Source organism: Salpingoeca rosetta, assembly GCF_000188695.1.
Source record: "Salpingoeca rosetta unplaced genomic scaffold supercont1.33, whole genome shotgun sequence".
Lineage (NCBI taxonomy): Eukaryota > Choanoflagellata > Craspedida > Salpingoecidae > Salpingoeca > Salpingoeca rosetta.
In genome coordinates, this window is record NW_004754901.1 from 23,980 (window position 1) to 41,479 (window position 17,500).

The 17,500-nt window shown below is 55.4% G+C and overlaps 8 protein-coding genes across 8 annotated transcripts in view; 5 read left to right on the forward strand and 3 right to left on the reverse strand.

Annotated features, from left to right (window-relative positions):
- Positions 1-140: 140 nt before the first annotated feature.
- PTSG_10409 (tetratricopeptide protein) lies at positions 141-2,152 on the reverse strand (the record flags this gene model as incomplete). Its single annotated transcript, XM_004988730.1, has 2 exons — positions 141-1,944; positions 2,148-2,152. 2 exons carry the CDS (start codon positions 2,150-2,152, stop codon positions 141-143), a joined length of 1,809 nt encoding a protein of 602 aa, XP_004988787.1.
- A 171-nt stretch (positions 2,153-2,323) lies between these two features.
- On the forward strand, positions 2,324-4,426 carry PTSG_13038 (uncharacterized protein; the record flags this gene model as incomplete). The annotated part of the gene is made up of 1 exon (XM_004988731.1): positions 2,324-4,426. One exon carries the CDS (start codon positions 2,324-2,326, stop codon positions 4,424-4,426), a length of 2,103 nt encoding a protein of 700 aa, XP_004988788.1.
- Positions 4,427-4,481: 55 nt separating this feature from the next.
- On the forward strand, positions 4,482-5,588 carry PTSG_13039 (uncharacterized protein; the record flags this gene model as incomplete). The annotated part of the gene is made up of 1 exon (XM_004988732.1): positions 4,482-5,588. The coding sequence occupies one exon, from the start codon at positions 4,482-4,484 to the stop codon at positions 5,586-5,588; it is 1,107 nt and encodes a 368-aa protein (XP_004988789.1).
- Positions 5,589-5,737: 149 nt separating this feature from the next.
- Positions 5,738-6,634, forward strand: PTSG_13040 (uncharacterized protein; the record flags this gene model as incomplete). Its single annotated transcript, XM_004988733.1, has 1 exon — positions 5,738-6,634. One exon carries the CDS (start codon positions 5,738-5,740, stop codon positions 6,632-6,634), a length of 897 nt encoding a protein of 298 aa, XP_004988790.1.
- A 628-nt stretch (positions 6,635-7,262) lies between these two features.
- On the reverse strand, positions 7,263-7,931 carry PTSG_10410 (uncharacterized protein; the record flags this gene model as incomplete). The annotated part of the gene is made up of 2 exons (XM_004988734.1): positions 7,263-7,272; positions 7,552-7,931. The coding sequence occupies 2 exons, from the start codon at positions 7,929-7,931 to the stop codon at positions 7,263-7,265; spliced, it is 390 nt and encodes a 129-aa protein (XP_004988791.1).
- Positions 7,932-9,708: 1,777 nt separating this feature from the next.
- PTSG_10411 (uncharacterized protein) lies at positions 9,709-12,375 on the reverse strand (the record flags this gene model as incomplete). The annotated part of the gene is made up of 4 exons (XM_004988735.1): positions 9,709-11,635; positions 11,668-11,750; positions 11,923-12,049; positions 12,350-12,375. 4 exons carry the CDS (start codon positions 12,373-12,375, stop codon positions 9,709-9,711), a joined length of 2,163 nt encoding a protein of 720 aa, XP_004988792.1.
- A 184-nt stretch (positions 12,376-12,559) lies between these two features.
- PTSG_13041 (uncharacterized protein) lies at positions 12,560-15,633 on the forward strand (the record flags this gene model as incomplete). Its single annotated transcript, XM_004988736.1, has 4 exons — positions 12,560-14,009; positions 14,341-14,415; positions 14,751-14,783; positions 15,040-15,633. 4 exons carry the CDS (start codon positions 12,560-12,562, stop codon positions 15,291-15,293), a joined length of 1,812 nt encoding a protein of 603 aa, XP_004988793.1. The 3' UTR covers positions 15,294-15,633.
- The window catches only part of PTSG_13042 (TK/RTKC protein kinase), a 12,951-nt gene continuing 11,068 nt past the window's right edge, over positions 15,618-17,500 (forward strand). Inside the window, exons 1-6 of the mRNA XM_004988737.1 lie at positions 15,618-15,883; positions 16,154-16,304; positions 16,710-16,761; positions 16,923-16,991; positions 17,124-17,138; positions 17,414-17,442. Coding sequence (XP_004988794.1) covers positions 15,667-15,883; positions 16,154-16,304; positions 16,710-16,761; positions 16,923-16,991; positions 17,124-17,138; positions 17,414-17,442 — 533 coding nt within the window. The 5' untranslated portion in view covers positions 15,618-15,666. The remainder of the gene's footprint in view (positions 15,884-16,153; positions 16,305-16,709; positions 16,762-16,922; positions 16,992-17,123; positions 17,139-17,413; positions 17,443-17,500) is intronic.

Sequence of the window (17,500 nt, forward strand, 5' to 3'; positions counted from 1 at the left end):
GGAAGGTTGTATGCTCGTTGCTTATCAGCCGGTTGGATTGCATGAAGAGTTGACTAAAGTGTGAAACAAGCAATGTCAAACAAGTAAAAGCAAGGGGAAAGCATGTATGTGAAGGAAAGAACGACAACACACGCAAACCCTCACTTCTGACACACGCTCTTCACGCAGGAGTAGATGCAGAGGAAAGGCAAAGCAGCAACAAGACATGGACAACAAAGCACAAGCACAGCCCAGTCCTGGCTGGTCATGTTGTCGTCACCGCCGCTTCCTTCTTGCTGCTTCTGCTCGTTCTCTTCCTCGCCCAGGGCGCCGCCAGTGCGTGCACCGCCGTCAACGGGCTCGTCGTTGCCGCGAATGCGCCGCAGTTCGCGCTCCGCGTCGCGCGTGTCTGGGTGGTCTGGGCCGACCGTGCTTGTGTAACCGTCGAGGGCCCGCTGCATGTAGGCGCAGGCCTGCTCCTTGTCACCGCGCTTGTCGTGCAGCAGGCCAATGTTGAAGTACGACATGGCCGTGCTCGGGTGCTTCTCGCCAAGAGTCTCCACGAAGGCAGCGAGGGCCTTCTCGTAAAACGCAATCGCCTTGTCGTACTCGCCCTTGTTGTTGTAGGCGCTGCCGAGGTTGTTGTACGTCATTGCCGTGCTCGGGTGCTTCTCGCCCAACGTCTCCACGTAGATGGCGAGCGCCTTCTCATAAAACGCAATCGCCTTGTCGTACTCGCCCTTTCTGTCGTAGGTGTTGCCGAGGTTGTTGTAGGTGCTCGCTGTGCTCGGGTGTGTCTCGCCCAGCGTCTCCACCCTGATGGCGAGGGCCTTCTCGTAGTACGCAATCGCCTTGTCGTACTCGCCCTTGCTGAAGTAGGCGATGCCGAGGTTGTTGTACGTGGCTGCTGTGCTCGGGTGCTTCTCACCCAGCGTCTCCACGTAGACGGCGAGCGCCTTCTCATACAACGCAATCGCCTTGTCGTACTCGCCCTTGCTGTCGTATGTGTTGCCGAGGTTGTTGTACGTGGTCGCTGTGCTCAGGTGCTTCTCGCCCAGCGTCTCCACGAAGACGGCGAGGGCCTTCTCATAAAACTCAATCGCCTTGTCGTACTCGCCCTTGTTCCTGTAGGCGGCGCTGAGGTTGTTGTAGGTGTCGGCTGTGCTCGGGTGCTTCTCGCCCCACGCCTCCACCCTGATGGCGAGGGCCTTCTCATAAAACGCAATCGCCTTGTCGTACTCGCCCTTGCTGGCGTAGACAGTGCCGAGGTTGTCGTAGGTGTCGGCTGTGCTCGGGTGCTTCTCGCCCAGCGTCTCCACCCTGATGGCGAGGGCCTTCTCATGGTAAGCAATGGCCTTGTCATGCTCGCCCTTGCTGCAGTAGGCGTTGCCGAGGTTGCCGTACGGTGCCGCCACGTTCCTCCCTTTCTCCCCTTCGGTGCGGAGATAAATCGGCAGTGCTGTCTCGTAGAACGCAATGGCCTTGTCGTGCTCGCCAAACTGGTACAGCACCAGCCCAACGTGGCCACACAGCCCCGCGAAGGCGACTGTGCTGTCCTCGCCTCGTGCCCGCATGGCTTCGACGGCACCCACCGCCTTTTGCAGGCACCACGCGCGCAGCTGGTCTTTCACGGCCTGGTTGACTGCGCTGAAGCCGCCCGCCCACGACTCGATCGCTGTGAAGATCATGTGTTTGTCGTGTGGGTTGAAGGCGTCGGCTCGCTCTGCCTGCACGCGCACCAGCGTGTCTGTCACGGCTTTGTAGCTGCTGCGAATGGCGTTTTCGAGCGCCTGCTCTTCGCTGTTGGGTAGTTGGATGGTGACCTCTGTGCCCTCGTTGCTGATGCCACAGAAGATCTCCCACAAACACCACGCGCGCGTCAGTGGCACGGGGTCTCGCCACGGCATGAGCACCAGCAGCACATGGCCAATGTTGGCAATCGACTGCTTGAACGTCGTGCTCCACCTGGGTGTTGAGAAAGGGAAAGGGGGAGAGGAAAGGATCGAGGGAAGAGGAAGACAGGGAGGAAAGGGGAAGGGGTTGCAGTTCTTGTGAGGGAACAGTGTGTTGGAATGTACGTCAGCAATAAGCAGTCCTCCACTACAGTCCGCAACAACAGCATGCGTCATCCGTTACAACAGCATGCGTCATCAGTTACAACTGCATACGTCATCAGCAACACCAACGACATAACAAGAACATGTACTGTCTACGTGTTGTCATTTATCCTACAGCTTTTCTTATACGTTGAGTCTACATCAATACACAAGTATCCACACAATCTGAACAGATTATGAGACCCAGTCACTCTCACACCACACTTACTCACACAAACACCTCCACCATGTCTCTGGTTCAACAGGTCATGAGCCTCTCCTCTGATGGGGAAACCAAGTTCTCCGGTGATGACGCACAAGTTCAGCTGTTCTTTTCCACAGTCGAAGCAAAGCTGTCTGCGGTGGGCGTGGACATGAGTGCGCTCAATTCAGACCAAGATATTGCGACTTCTCATCCTTTCTCGTCCCGAACGGAACAACAAAGACGTCCGGCTCACACAACAACAAGCAACAGACAGGATGACGAAGAAGAAGATGATGATGCAGACGAAGACCTCACACCTCGTGTGGTCGGGTCAGCAGTGACATCACGATCCACAGCCAGAAGGGCACGACGAGGCAACACGAGAGGAAGAGGTGATCAAGATCGCACGACCTCAGGGCCATCGTCAGCCTCAGGGCCATCGTCAGCCTCAGGGCCATCGTCAGCGTCAGTGCCCTCGACAATAACAGGCCCACTGGACAATGCACTCTTTGTATTTTTCACAAAGTGTGTCTGTGGACACCCGCTGTCACTGATCATCTCCAACAATCCAAGGAAGTCTGGAAAGATTGCTTACCAGAGACTCAAAGAGCGCTACACGCAGTCGGGAGTGGACTATGTTCATCGACTGCAGGCACAATTACGAACGTTGTCGTGGACCACAACGGACACAGTGGACACGTTCATGAACAAGCTCTCTTCCATCGACTCAGAGCTGAGACTCAACAACGTGCAAACGCCCCACGACGATCTGATGGCTATTGTGCGCAACAGCCTACCATCACAATTTCAACTTGGGTTTCGCTTCATTGAACTGCAGCGTCCCACATCAATTGCCAAGTTGACGGCACTACTTCTGCAAGAAGAAACGAGGATAAACACCTCAGAACAGAAGCAGACCGATAGCGTGCTTGCCGTTGTGGAGCACACAGCATCAACTGCAAGACGCACGACTGCATCTCGGAAAGCATGTTGTCCGCCACGCAACAGAGTTACTTGTGCATTCTGTGGGGTTTCAGGTCACTGTGCACAAATCTGCTTCAGACTCCGAGATGCCAAGCAGGCAAATCTCATTGACACAAATCACGTGCTTCAAGTACTGCGCAAACGCTCTGGCAAAGGACGTTTCCCACAAGGCCATTTGAGCAAGCGCAGTTCAAACACAAGTGCATTCTCTGTCGAAGAGGTACTTGCAGTTACCACCGTGAGCAATACTGCTGACTGCTTGAAGCAGCACTGGGTGGTGGACACTGGCGCTACAGCGCACGTGACTCCATGGAAACACTTCCTTCACAACTATGAACCAGTCCACAAGGACCGCTACGTTGTGATTGCAGATAAAAGACGTGCACGAGTGCACGGAATGGGCACAGCGATCCTTCACACCACAACATCTGAAGGAACAGTGGCCACCCTTCGACTTGAAGGCGTCTTGCACGTTCCAGACATCGCATACAACCTGTTTGGTGTGCACGCAGCAATGACACGGAATCCACATGCACGCACAAATCTGCAACAACACAACAATTACATTCAGTTCCCAACGTGGACACTGCCGTTGCACACAGATGAGGCTGGCCGCTTACTCATTCACGCAACCGGTGCACATGAGGTCTCCCTGGTAGCGATTACGGCGCCAATTGACAGTGACGCCGCGGACTCAGGGTATCATCACGAGTGTATGGGGCACCGTGCGGTGCTTGACAGTATCGCAAGCCGTGCACGCAACCAAGTACCGTGTCATGCATGCGGCATCGCAAAGAGCACAAGAGCGAGCATACCTAAACAAGCTAAGCCACGCACTGCACTGCCGCTCAAGCTTTTCTATGCAGACATTGTGGGCCCATTCCCACGGTCTGTGCGTGGATATGTATATGCCATTACGTTTACGGATGATGCCACGAGGTTTGCGTGGAGCTTCCTCATGGGCAGGAAGGATCAAGTCCCCACCGCGCTTGAACACCTCAGACGCAACATGTTTGTGCACGGTGGCCTTAATGGCTCCACGCTTCAAACTGACTCGGATGCTGTGTTTCGCAGTGCTGGTTTTAGAGACCTATGTGCAGACTTGAATGTCGCACAAAGGTTCTCACCGCCTTATGCCCAAGCCAAAAAACGGCGTCGCTGAACGGAGGTTCAGAACTTTACTCGACACGACAAGGGCAATGTTAACAGCCGCAGGCATGAGCGATGAATACTGGGGCATGGCGTTTAAGCATGCAACAACAATCCACAACGTGTCGCCAACGCAAGCTCTTGGAGGAGAGGCACCGTTCACGATCCTCTGCGGGCGTCCCTTCGACGTCAACCAACTCAAAGTATTTGGTGCAAAGGCGTATGTACATGTCCCCAAAGCTTCCCGTCATAAGCTTGGGAAACGTGCACGTACCGGCATATATGTCGGATTTGACCATGAGAGCCAATCACACCAAGTGTGGGTACCTCAAACCAAACAGATGGTCAACACAATTCATGTCAAGTTCAATGAGGTGCAGACCAATGATATCACACAGTCCCTTGAGGCGGCGCGTGAAACGCGCCGATATACTGAGCTCACACCAACTGTGAGTGAAGAGAACGCACTTCATGCGGCAAGCGACAAGCAGTCACGCATCTGTGCATCGGCTGCGGGGGAGAATGCCACCAATACATCCTCAGCACAGACACCTCATGACGGAGATGCACCAGATGTTGACACTGCGCTGCAATCCGATGAAAAGGAACAATGGCTCGCAGCCATTACTGAGGAAGCATCAGCACTTGAAGCCAACCATGTGTATGAAGTTGTGCGCGCAGATCAGATACCAAAGGGTGCCAAACTCCTACCAAGCAAATTTGTGCTCAAGCGAAAGCGCGACCAAAACGGAACTGTGCAAAGGTACAAGGCACGGCTGGTTGCGAAAGGGTATTCGCAGAAACATGGAATCGATTACCAAGAAACGTTCGCTCCAACAACGAGCAAGACTGCTCTTCGCACCATGCTTGCAATGAGTGCAGTCGAAGGCATGTACATGCTGCAGCTGGATATTGTGACGGCGTTTCTCTATGCGGAAATCGACATGGACCACGTTTACGTCAAGCCTCCACACATTATGGGTCTGTTCAACAGAGATGAAGTGCTGCACCTCAGAAAGGCACTATATGGGCTCAAACAAGCACCGAGGCTATGGAACACGAAACTGGATCGCTGGTTGAAAGACAGTGGGTTTACACAGGCCAAGTCTGAACAGTGTATCTACAAACGAGTACACATGATCAAGACGACAAAGTGTGGGTGGCGATCTACGTAGACGACATTGTCGTTGCTGCGAACAAGGAAGAACGGTTGCACGCTTTCGAAAGGAACATCGCAACAGTTTTCAAAGTCAAGAGCTTTGGGGTGCCGAAACATTGCTTAGGAGTCAGCGTGAACTACGACAGAAACAACTGCCGTATGACCATGAGTCAGAAGCATTACATTAACACGCTCCTGGACAAGTTTCACATGCAGGACTGCAAGACTGCACAAACACCACTGCCGATGGGCTTCAAAGACTCCTTGGAAGCTAATGAGAATGAAGAGCCGCCAGATCTACCATATCGTAGTCTTGTGGGCAGCCTTCTGCACCTGTCAACAACCACAAGACCCGACATTGCAGTGGCTTGTTCAATGCTGACACGAAGAATGAGTACGTACACCGCAACGGATTTCTCAACAGCCAAACGAGTGCTACGCTATCTGAAGGGCACCATTCATTACACACTGTGCTTCGAAGCCAAGCATCGTCACAACGACTTAGTGGCCTATACCGATGCATCATTCGCATCAGACCCTGCCACGGGCAGGTCAAGAACTGGGTATGTTGTCAATCTTGCCGGAGGCCCTATCTCTTGGTGCTCACGACTTCAACGACACGTTACAACTGCAACGGCCGAGGCAGAGTATGTTGCTGTTGGAGAAGGCATGCAAGAAGTCATCTACCTTCGACAATTGCAAGAAGAACTGCTTGATGCACCACTGCCTCATGCCACAACGGTGCACACAGACAACCAACCCGCTATTGCGGTTGGAAACATGGCAACCTCAAAGATGCGCCACATCAGATTGCGATATCACCTCACACGAGAGTGTATTGCTGACAATATCGCCACGCTCAAATACATCAGCACCAAAGACAACCCTGCTGATCTATTCACCAAGCTGCTAGACAAGCAGACCATGATTCACCACATCTCGACACTACTCAATGTTGAGAGTTCACAACAAGTGACACAAGCCAGCTCCACGGAGCAGAGCACGCGACTCCCTCTGACGACACGAGACAACTCCTCTGCAAGGCAAGAGAAACTCCTCTGAGCGTTAAGAGACAGATTCAGAGCATGCCACGAGTAAACTCCTCTGAGCACCTTAGCGGTGACACGAGACAACTCCTCTGACTGCATCACTCTAACGACACGAGACAACTCCTCTGTAACACAACAAGAGAAACTCCTCTGAGCGTTAAGAGATAGCTTAATAACATGTCATGAGTAAACTCCTCTGAGCACCTTGACGGTGACACGAGACAACTCCTCTGACTGCATCACTCTAACGACACGAGACAACTCCTCTGTAACACAACAAGAGAAACTCCTCTGAGCGTTAAGAGATAGCTTAATAACATGTCATGAGTAAACTCCTCTGAGCACCTTGACGGTGACACGAGATAACTCCTCTGACAACATCACTCGCAATCCTTCCATGTTCTGACTGGAAGAACATGTGTTCACTCTGAGAATCAATCACAAACAGAGAGAATCAATCACAAACAGACTCTCACGGTTTCCCTCTCATATCACCACCATGCATTCCATATCCAGATGAGTCTTGATGCAGGACAGCGTATTGGCTGCGGGGGAGTGTTGGAATGTACGTCAGCAATAAGCAGTCCTCCACTACAGTCCGCAACAACAGCATGCGTCATCCGTTACAACAGCATGCGTCATCAGTTACAACTGCATACGTCATCAGCAACACCAACGACATAACAAGAACATGTACTGTCTACGTGTTGTCATTTATCCTACAGCTTTTCTTATGCGTTGAGTCTACATCAATACACAAGTATCCACACAATTTGAACACAGTGTGCGTGTGTCTGTGTGCGTGGGTGGCAATGGTTGCTGAAGAGCGCAAGTATCACACACACACACACACACACACACACACACACACACACACACACACACACACACACACACACACACACACACACACACACACACAAAACGCACCACTCTGGTGGAAGGTTGGCCGTGACGTTGGCGTTTTGGTTGTTCATGAAGAGGTCAAACCAGAAAAACACTGGCTGGGCGTCGCCCTTCCTTGCTTGCTCCTCTGCAAACTCCAGCAAGACGTTGAGCACGTCTGCGATCTTGTACCGCCATGCGTGCGACACAAACACGGTGGCCTTGTTCACGTGTTCTGGCGACTGCTTGCGCAGGTGCTCGACGTAGGCGCAGTTGTCCTGGCGGGTGCGTGGCACAACCAGTTGCTTGCAAGCATCCTCCGTCGTCATCTCAGTGTACGTGTCGGGGAACTCGCGCTTCAGGTCATCCAGGAACCGCCGCACAGCTGCCACGGACACGCCGTGCGTCAGTCGCTGGTCAGCCATGGCTGTGTGTGTGGAGCCTGAGGAGCGGCGTAGGGTTGTGGGGTTTGGTTGGAGGTCAATCGCTCAGTGGGCAATCCGTGTGGCGCGGACGGTGGGCTTGGTGGCTTCTTGGTGCCGCGGGCGAGGTGCCAGGAAGAGGAGATGATTGAGGAGATGGTCGAGTTGACAAGAACAAAAAACGAGAGAGACAAACAGGGAAAGAGGGCGGGGGAGTGGGGTTGGTTGTGTTGGTTTACTTTGGTTGGAGGGGAAGGGGAGAAAGAGAAGAGTGGCAAGGACCGGTTGGTTGGTTGTTGTGGTTGCAGTGCGCACAAGAGAGGGAGAGAGAAGGAAAAGCAAAACTGGAGGAGGGGGGCGTGGCTTTCGCTTTTTTTTTTTTTGTTTGGTTGGTGGGAACAACAAAGGAGACGAAACAGACAGACAGAGGAGAGAGTGCCCACCAGCTTTTTTTTTTTTGGGGGGGGGGGATGCTGGTGGAGCACGCAAGGCTGGTCGCTCAGCTCTTCGCTAACCACAAAAGAGCAGCTGAGAGTGAGTGCGAGAAGCTGGTGGTAGCAACAACGAACGCGCTTCCGGGCCCAAGAAGGTGTCTTGTGCGTTTTGAACCAAAAGCTCACACACACCTGCACAGCAACTCAAGCAGTTGGCAGAAGAAGCAAAGAAACCGTCAGCCTGAGGCGGCGAGTACGCTTACGCACACCGTGGTCACACAAGGGTGGCGTGGACTGGAGGACTGAGAGGAAAGCTGAGGACTTGAGCCAGAGGGAGAGGCAGCGCTGTCCTGATAAGCAAAGGACAACAAAGCCGATGGATGTGCGTGGTGTCTAGCCAACCAGTCTTGGCTTGTTTCGCTTGTGCTTCTTGGTTGCTTCTTGCTTGTTGTGGTCGAGGTGGTTCGAGGAAAAAGGCCACCAAACACCAACTCACAACAAGCAAAACAACAACCAACCAGCAGACTGCTGGCACAGCCCGAGCCGTGGCATAACCGCCGCACGTTGGCAGGGCATTGGCGGTGTACGCATACAAAGTCGATGGGTCGCCGAGCAACCAGCTGTGGTGGGTGTGCAAGATGGCCAGTACAGCCGTGCACATGGGAGGCGTTTCTCAGGACGTTCCCGTTTATTGACCTGGCGCCCATGGCTCTGCTGAAGGCGCGGCAGGGAGAACCAAGAGGGGAGGGGGTAACAGGCCAAGGAGGAAGAAGGAGAAGGAGAGGGCGCCCAGGGGGCAAGCAACAGGCAGATACAACAGACGAGAAGAGTACGGCAGACGGGGAAGGAATAGGGAATGGGAGAAAAGGCAAAGAAGGAGGAGGAGCAGGAGAAGAAGGAGGTGGAGAAGAAGAAGGTGCTGGTGGAGCAGGAGGAGGAGGAGAAGGTGCTGGCGGAGCCGTGCCCCGGAGGAGCAAGGCCGGACCCCGCGCACCGACACGGGGCGAATGTGGATAAGCGGGAGGAAAAGAATAAGGCCACCAACAAGGAGAAGAACAACAGCAACGGGTCACGGGCGCCTACAAAAGGGTCGCGTTGAAATCCCTGCACGTGAATGTGGCGAGATCGCGCACGTTTGTGGTTGTGGTGGCGTTTTCGAGCACAATCGTGTCTGTTCTGGGCTGCCGTGCTTCGTACGTTCTGGCTGAAGGCTACACTACACCACACACACACACACACACCGACACACACACTCACACACACACAAGCACACACACACACACACACACACACACACACACACACACACACACACACACACACACACACACACACACACACACAAATCACCACCTTCTTCGCTCGGCAAGCAAGAGTTGCTCCATCTTCTTTGGCGAGCGGTCCACGAAGACTGCATCTGGGCACCACCCGTCCTCGTCCATGGTCTCACAGTTGCGCAAAACGAGGACATGCACGGGCGGAAAGCTGGCCAGGTCCTTCAACTTGCATTCCTTCAGCGTGAGGTGCTGCACGTCCTGAAAGCACCCAAAGTCGTAGATGACGCACTCCTCGAGACGGCAGAGGGTCACATGGTGCACGCGCGTGATTACCAGCTTCGTCTCCGCAAGTGCCCTGTTGTCACTGTCGTCACTGCCATCGCCAGAATCAATGTTGGTGTCTCCGTCGCCGCTGCCATCCCCTGTAGTCACCACTGCGCCATTCAGGTCGAGGGACTTGATGGATGTCAAGCCCAGGCGCCCCCGGCACCTGCACAGACTCAGCTGCTCGCAAGACGCGAGCTCCCCTTCAAGCAAGACCTGCGTCAACTGCAGCACCTTGCGTCCAGAGAGCAAGTGCACGTCGTTGATGCGAGCGTGCCCGCGTTGGTCTTTGATGAGACTCAGGCGCGGGACGTGGCTGACGAAACTGCCTTGCACAGCGCTGCCTTCCACCAGCGCTTTGAGCTCTTTAACGCACGGTGGGACCGGGCCGTCAATCTCGAAACAGTCCAGGCACACGTGCGCATGGTCGGGGATGCCACGCACGACGCCTGCGCTTGTATGCGGCGAGTCTGCATCATCCGGAACGCGCAGCAACCGTCGAAGTACCAGCTTGTCCACGCGGTTGCTGAGGTCAACCAGCTGCTCGCTCGTCAGGTGCAGATGCGGCAGCGCAAGGCACACGACATAGGCGTGCTCAAACTTTGGAATGCATGGTGGCGTGCCAGTGGCGTCACGGATCACGAGTCTCTCGATGCGTGGCGCACATGTGAACTGCCGCACCTTGGACCCATACCCCAGGGCAATGTCGATGGCGTTGGGCAGATGCAGCAGCTCCGGTACAGCTCTCATGTGGGAGAGGTTGACAACGGTCGCCACCGGCAGCGTGTCTGTCGGGGTGATGCTCGTGTGCGACAGCACGAGCGTTTCTGCTGTTTGACACACCGAGTGTCCCCGTACTGCTTCCGTGCCTTCGGTGGGCAGCCTCAGCTGCTTCACACCATGGAGCGGCGCAAGGTCCACGCCGGTGTCATCGCTGGCTGTTGCTAGGCCAACGCTCGGGATTCCTGCAAATGCGCGCAGATCTTCCGTGAGCGTGCCCTTGGTGCGCAAGTCAACATGCTGGACGTTGCTGAGCTGACATGCGGTGCTGCGTTGTGTTGTTGCTGGCAGCCAGACGACGCTTGTCACGTCACGGATCGCCAAGCTGTCAATCAACGCCGAACACGCGTTGATGTGAACGTTGTCTGCATTGCTCACCGTCAGGGAGGCCAGGGGTGCCTGTGCCTGAATGAAGACGTGTTCTGCGCGCGCGTTCGCCAACACGGTCGTGCGTAGGCCTTGAAAACGCTCAGCATCTGCTTGGCTGTTCAGGGATGCGTACAATGAGAAGACTGCCGGTGTGGGTGTGGGCATACTGTGCGCAGTGCCGAGGTCTTTGTGTTGGTTCTCGTGGCTTGGTGTCTCAAGTTCATGTGTCTGCTGCTGCGCACACGGCTCCTGAGTCTGCATCATGGGTGCGTTTCTCTTGTCCCCGCTTTCTCTGTGCGTTCTGTCTGCTGCGCCACGTTCCTCGCGAGGTTTCTGGGTTGTGGCATGCGCAGCCTGCCGTGTGTCTGCAGCCCACGCCTCCAGCTTGTCCAAGCCGCAGAAGAAGACGCGACCGCAGTGCTGAAACTTGCGCCAGAAGTTGTTGCTGTTGGGAGCCGCTGCAACGGATCGCACCTGTGCGCGAAGGAACGGGCAGGTCGCGTCCCACGTGACACCGAGCCAGCTGAAAGCGAGAAAGCGGTTCTCAAGCCAAACAGCTCAATCGTCGTCCATGCGTGTGTCGGCAGCGGCAGGAAGACGGCGCTGCCCAGCTCGCGCCTTTTGTGCCGCTCTTGTGCCTTGAAGGGAAGACAGCAGGCGGCGCTGGAAGCTGTCCACAAAGGTTTTGCTGGCCCACACGGATTGGCGTGGGTGATTGAGCAAAGCAGCAAGACACCACCTGGGCATGGCCCATGGCAAGTCGTGATACAACTCACGGCACGTGAACATCAACGCGATGAACGTGCGCACGCGCTGGTCTTGGTGACGTTGGTCGTGAACATCACCCTGCACAACCGCAGCAACATCCTCTTCGTCAGCGTCGCAGCAAATGCACAGGAACCGGATGAGGACGATGCATGCGGGCGATCTCTCCCATCTGCCAGCAACAGCAGGTGTTCAGCAACCAGTGCCCACTCTGCCCGCATCGCGAGGACTGACAACAAGTGAAACAGGGGAGCGGATGGATGGAGGGATGGCTTCTTGCTGCTTTGCTGGATGCAGGTGGATGCAGGACAGCGAGTGCGGAGCGCTGTCTTCTTCGCTTGTTTGTTGTGATTGTAGAAAAGTCGTTGAAAGTTTTAACCAATTTTCCGCGCGCAACCACAAGCAAACGAACAAGGACAACAAAGGACAACAACAAGCAACGCGAGCTCAACAACAGCCACCACACAATGACTTCACTGTGACGGCAACCGCCGTCATGGTCGCATCATCATCCCCTCTCCTCACCGCTGCAGCTGCTTCCGTTCTTCGAGGTCTGCTTGCGTTGACTGGTCTATCAACTGACAGTGACACAAGCACTGTTTGCCTCATCGACCACAAACCTCGGCGTGCATTTTCCCCCTTTACCCTGGCTTCTCTGATCTGATGCACACGCACACGTCACATGGCGGGTGAGTGCCGGGCAGCAGCACCAACAGCACCAGCAGCAGCAGCAGCACCGGCAGCACCAACAGCTGAAATGCACCCACACCCGCGCGCGCACCCACGCGCGCACTTGCGCTTGCCCTCGCGTTGCGCTGGTACCATGGTGGCCATGACAGTGGTGCTGATGGTGGCAGTGATGGCGGGCAGCCGCCACCAGTGCGCGGCTCAGGACTTTAAGCCCAACTTCTACTGCACAGACAACCCGTGCAATGACGTGTCGTACGAGGTGCCCGGCGAAACGGGCTGTCCCCACACGGACCACGCTTGCCTGTGCGTGGACGAGGCGTTTGTGGAGGGCTTTCCGGCCGGCTGCGAGTGCAGGGATGGCCTGACCAAGACGGTGGACACAAGCGGCACAAGCCCGAGCGGATTCGTGTGTGGGCCATGCACCGTGTGCGACCACTTCCACTTTAAAGCGTCCCCTTGCATGCCAGAACAGGACACCGTGTGCGTGAACTGCGCAACCGCGTGTGAGCCCGGAGCATATGTGGACGCTTGTGGCTCGTCGAGCGTCGCGTGTGAGCCCTGCACCTCATGCGAGGCACAGTCTCGGTTTGAGGCGGCGCCATGCACGTCAACGTCCGACACCCTCTGCTGTGACGCCTGCGCGGATGCCGAGCAGTTTGTCGCGGAACCGTGCATGAAAACATCAGCGGCCACCTGCACTGCGTGCACGCGGTGCGTGGATGGGCTTGAGTTTGAGCTGCGTGCATGCGGCCTCACCACGGACCGTGTGTGCCAGGCATGCACAACGACATGCGCTGGTCCGCACGAGCACGTTGTGACGCCTTGCACCCCCACATCTGACGCTCAATGTGGCTGCCTTCCCGGCTACTTTGAGTCAGTCCCAGAGACACCAACCTCCTCGCGGGAATGCATCCCTTGCCCACAGGGAACCACCGACCACGACCGAGATGGCACCACCGCCTGCATGGCGTGCCCGTTTGCCATCACCAACACCACCGCCAACACGGGGTCCTGCGAGGAGCTGCAGTGTGCCCCGGGCACGGCGGGATCCCAGAGCTGCCAGCCGTGTGCGCCGCCCTCACACTACCAGCCGCTTGGTGGCCAGACCATGTGCCTCAACACAACACTGTGCCGCCCGGGCTTTGTCGAGGAGCAGCCGCCATCGCCGACAACCGACCGCGTTTGTGTCGCGTGTGGACATGGCACGTTCAGCAACGTCACCGCAGATGGTGCAGGGTCGTGTGTCAACTGGCGCACGTGTGCCGTGCTGACCGAGCAATATATCCTGGGCGACGGCACCAGCAGCACTGATCGCGTGTGCGCTGCTTTGACGCCGTGTACACCGTCTCAGTTTGAACAGCAACCGCCGACCCGGTTTCATGATCGTGTGTGTGCAAACATATCTGCACCCTGTGACGTCGGCAGCACCGAGTATGAGGTGCGTGATGTGTGTGTGTGTGTTTGTTTGCGTGTGTGTATGCATATTGTGTGTGTGTGCGTGTGTGTGTGTGTACGTGAGTGTATGTTTGTTTGCGTGTATGTATGCATTTTGTGTGTGTGTGTGTGTGTGTGTGGTTGCACATACGTTTATACATGCTTGTGTGGTGTGTGTGTGTGTGTGTGTGGCTGTACGCACCTTTGTGCGTGCTGGTGCGTATTGGGCTTGTTGCTTCAATTGTGCCCTGACTCATCACGTCATGCCACTGCTATACGTTGTGGTACGCTGGCTGCCCCTGATGGTGCTGTGACTGCTGCTCTTGCTGCTGGCTCGAGTTGGTATCCTTGTGTACGATGGTCAAGCGTACGAGCTCGTCTGCAACACCAAGACCGGCGACATCTCACTCGATGGTTCCTCGCCCTCTTTTGCAGCAGAATCGTGCAAGGCCATCAACGCTGTGTGCGTCGTTTGTGTATCCGTGTGTGTGTCGGTGTGTGTGTGTAGTGTGTGTGTTAGTGTGTGTGTGTGTGTTAGTGTGTGTGTGTGCGTGTGTGTGTGTGTGTGTGTGTGTGTGTGTGTGTGTGTGTGTGTGTGTCTGTGTGTGAGTGAGTGTGCGGTGTTACATTCCACTGTCTCTTCCCTGGATCACTGCGGGCCTTCAAGGCCCCTTCAAAGTGAGCACACGGTGTTCCCTATATGTTCCATGTTGACTCTCATAATCCCGTCGCGCTGCGCGCGCTCTCAGGCCGCGCCAAGAACGACAACGATCGACTTCAACGTGTGTGTGTGTGTTTGTGTGTGTGTGTGTGCGTGTGTGTGTGTTTGTGTTTGTGTGTGTGTGTGTATGTGAGCGTGTGTGTGTGAGCGTGTGTGTCTGTGAGTTGCTGCGTGGTTCTGTGCACCCGTGCTGACACCGTGTCTCGCTCGTGTACGTACCTGCCTGTCTACACCCACCGTCTTACTGGCCCTGACCGCCCCTCATTCTCTCCTTCCTCCTCTCCAACCCCTTACCCGCCCCCACCTCCACACAACAGAGATGCACACGCTGTTGTGCGACGATGACAGGGACTCGTATCCCGATGGGCACTGGATCGCCATCGAGAAGACACCAGGCAGCAACAACTTTGTCGCTCGCGACTGCATGACCGGCAATGTCGACTGCTGCAGTCGACAGCTCGTCGACAACTTTGACACGTTCCCGCTGCGGCTGCGTGGGTGCGCGAGCATCAACACCGGTGGCGGTGCCCTTGTCTATTCTTCTTCCTCAACACTGCGCATCCGGATCTGAGCGGCTCAGATGATGGTCGGACATATCCCAGTAGATCTGTGGTGTCTCTAGTTACCCTCCATTCAGCTTCCCCCATTGATCTTTGAACAAGGTTGTTCTGTCACTTTCATCGCGTTTGCAGGAGCCACCTCCCGCCCCTGCTCTATCATATTATGCTACGTATTGCGTAGTTCCTAGTACCGACTCGTGTCGTTCCTCAACGCGTGAGCACCATAATCGCATCCGCTTTCACCCCGCACCAAACCAAATCAACCTCGCCGCGCCCAGTTCACCGTTGTTGCCAGCTGCCCCGCACGCAAACCTGTCCTTGCGCGCGCAATTTTCAAGGAATCGGCGTTTAGTCGGCGTTTGGTTGCCCGCCTGTCGGGATTCCATGCAGATTTACGAAATCGAACTGCGGAGCGCATTTTCACATGCCCAAGAAGACAACAGGACGATGGCAGAGCGGATATGGCAGCGGCGAGCCACGCGAGCGGAGCTGCCACGACGACAGAGAAGCATGTCGCCGCTCCCTGCGCTCGCTGTTAGTTCACCTGTGGTTGCTGTCATCGTTGTCACGGCACTGCTGGCCAGTGTGGCAGCTGCAACGGGTGAGTTCCTGTCCATGCGTGCCGCTCGAGCACACGCCCCCTCGGAGTACTCGAGTCTTGCATTTGGGGTGCTTCTTTCTGTTTTGGCTTGTGTTTGTGTTTGTGTTTGTGTTTGTGTTTGTGTTTGTGTTTGCCTTGATACATGGTGTAAGTGTGTTCACGTGCAGTTTTTGCCTGGCTTTGTTGTTTGCCGGTTCTCATGGAGCTTGCTTGATCTGTGCACGCGGTCTCGCACTGCTACTTATTTCCTTGTGTCCACGACGATGACAGACTGGGTGAAATTTGACACGCATGAGTACCTTCTTTTGGCCGGCAAAATGACATTGAACGATGGTGTTACGCGCTGTGCTGAGCTGGACGGGTTCGTTGCCTTGCCAGAGAGCGACGAAGAAAACTCCTTCTTCCTCAGTCTCGTCAAGCAGTACGTTGTGTGGTGGTGTGCGTGGGTGCGTGGGTGCGTGTGTGTGTGTGTGTGTGTGTGTGTGTGTGTGTGTGTGTGTGTGTGTGTGTGTGTGTGTGTGTGTGCGTGTGTGTGTGTGTGTGCGCGCGCGCGTGCGTGCGTGTGTGCGTGTGTTTGCTGACATCTCATGCCAACATAAACTCGCACACACACACACACACACACACACACACACCCGCACACCCACACCCACACACACACACACACACACACACACACACACACACACACACACACACACACACACACACACACACACACACACACACGCACACACACACACACACACACACACACACACACGCACACCCGCACGCACATGCACATGCACACACACACACACACATACACACCGCCTTTGCATAGACATGGCCTCAACGGGAACGGTGACATTTACTTTGGTGCCACTGACCAAGTCGTGCGTTCACTCACAGCTTGCGTCGTTGAGTGTCGTGTTGGCCTGTTTGCGAGTGCCACCCGCACCTAGACCTCCCTTCTGCCTGTACTTCGCATTCTTCTGTCGTGCCTCTGAAGGGTTCTGCACACACACTGACATGCACGTGGGGGGTGTGATCGCAGAACGAAGGGGACTTCCGCTCTCTCGTTGACAATCAACCATTGGTGTACAATGCCTGGACTGGGAAACAGGTGCGCTCTTAACGACAGTGGTGTGTAGGTGAGAGCTGTGCAGCCCTCCTGCGAAACGCACGTTTGATGGCAGTGGCGAACGACTTCTCACTTTCACATTCTCTTCTGTCTTCCACCCTGACCACATCGTAGCCGGACAACTTTCAGGTAAAGTGGCTCGTGAGCGCGCGCACACACACGTACCCCTGCACGCATGCACGCATACTCACTTCCACTCACTCACACAAACACACACACGCACTAGTCCGGCCCATGCTACACTCACACCCACACACACACACACACTCTCTCTCTCTCTCTCTCTCCCCCCCCCCTCACACACTCTCTCTCTTCCTCATCAATGCTGTGGATTGTCTTTGTTTGACACTGCTGAACCTTCATCCTTCATTCCCGCCCTCTTGCTTGCATGCTCGATGGAGCAGAACAACGAAGACTGCATCACATACAACGGGTATGTGCGTGATTATTCTACCTGCACTATCATGTTGCCACCGTGCATGTGTCACCCA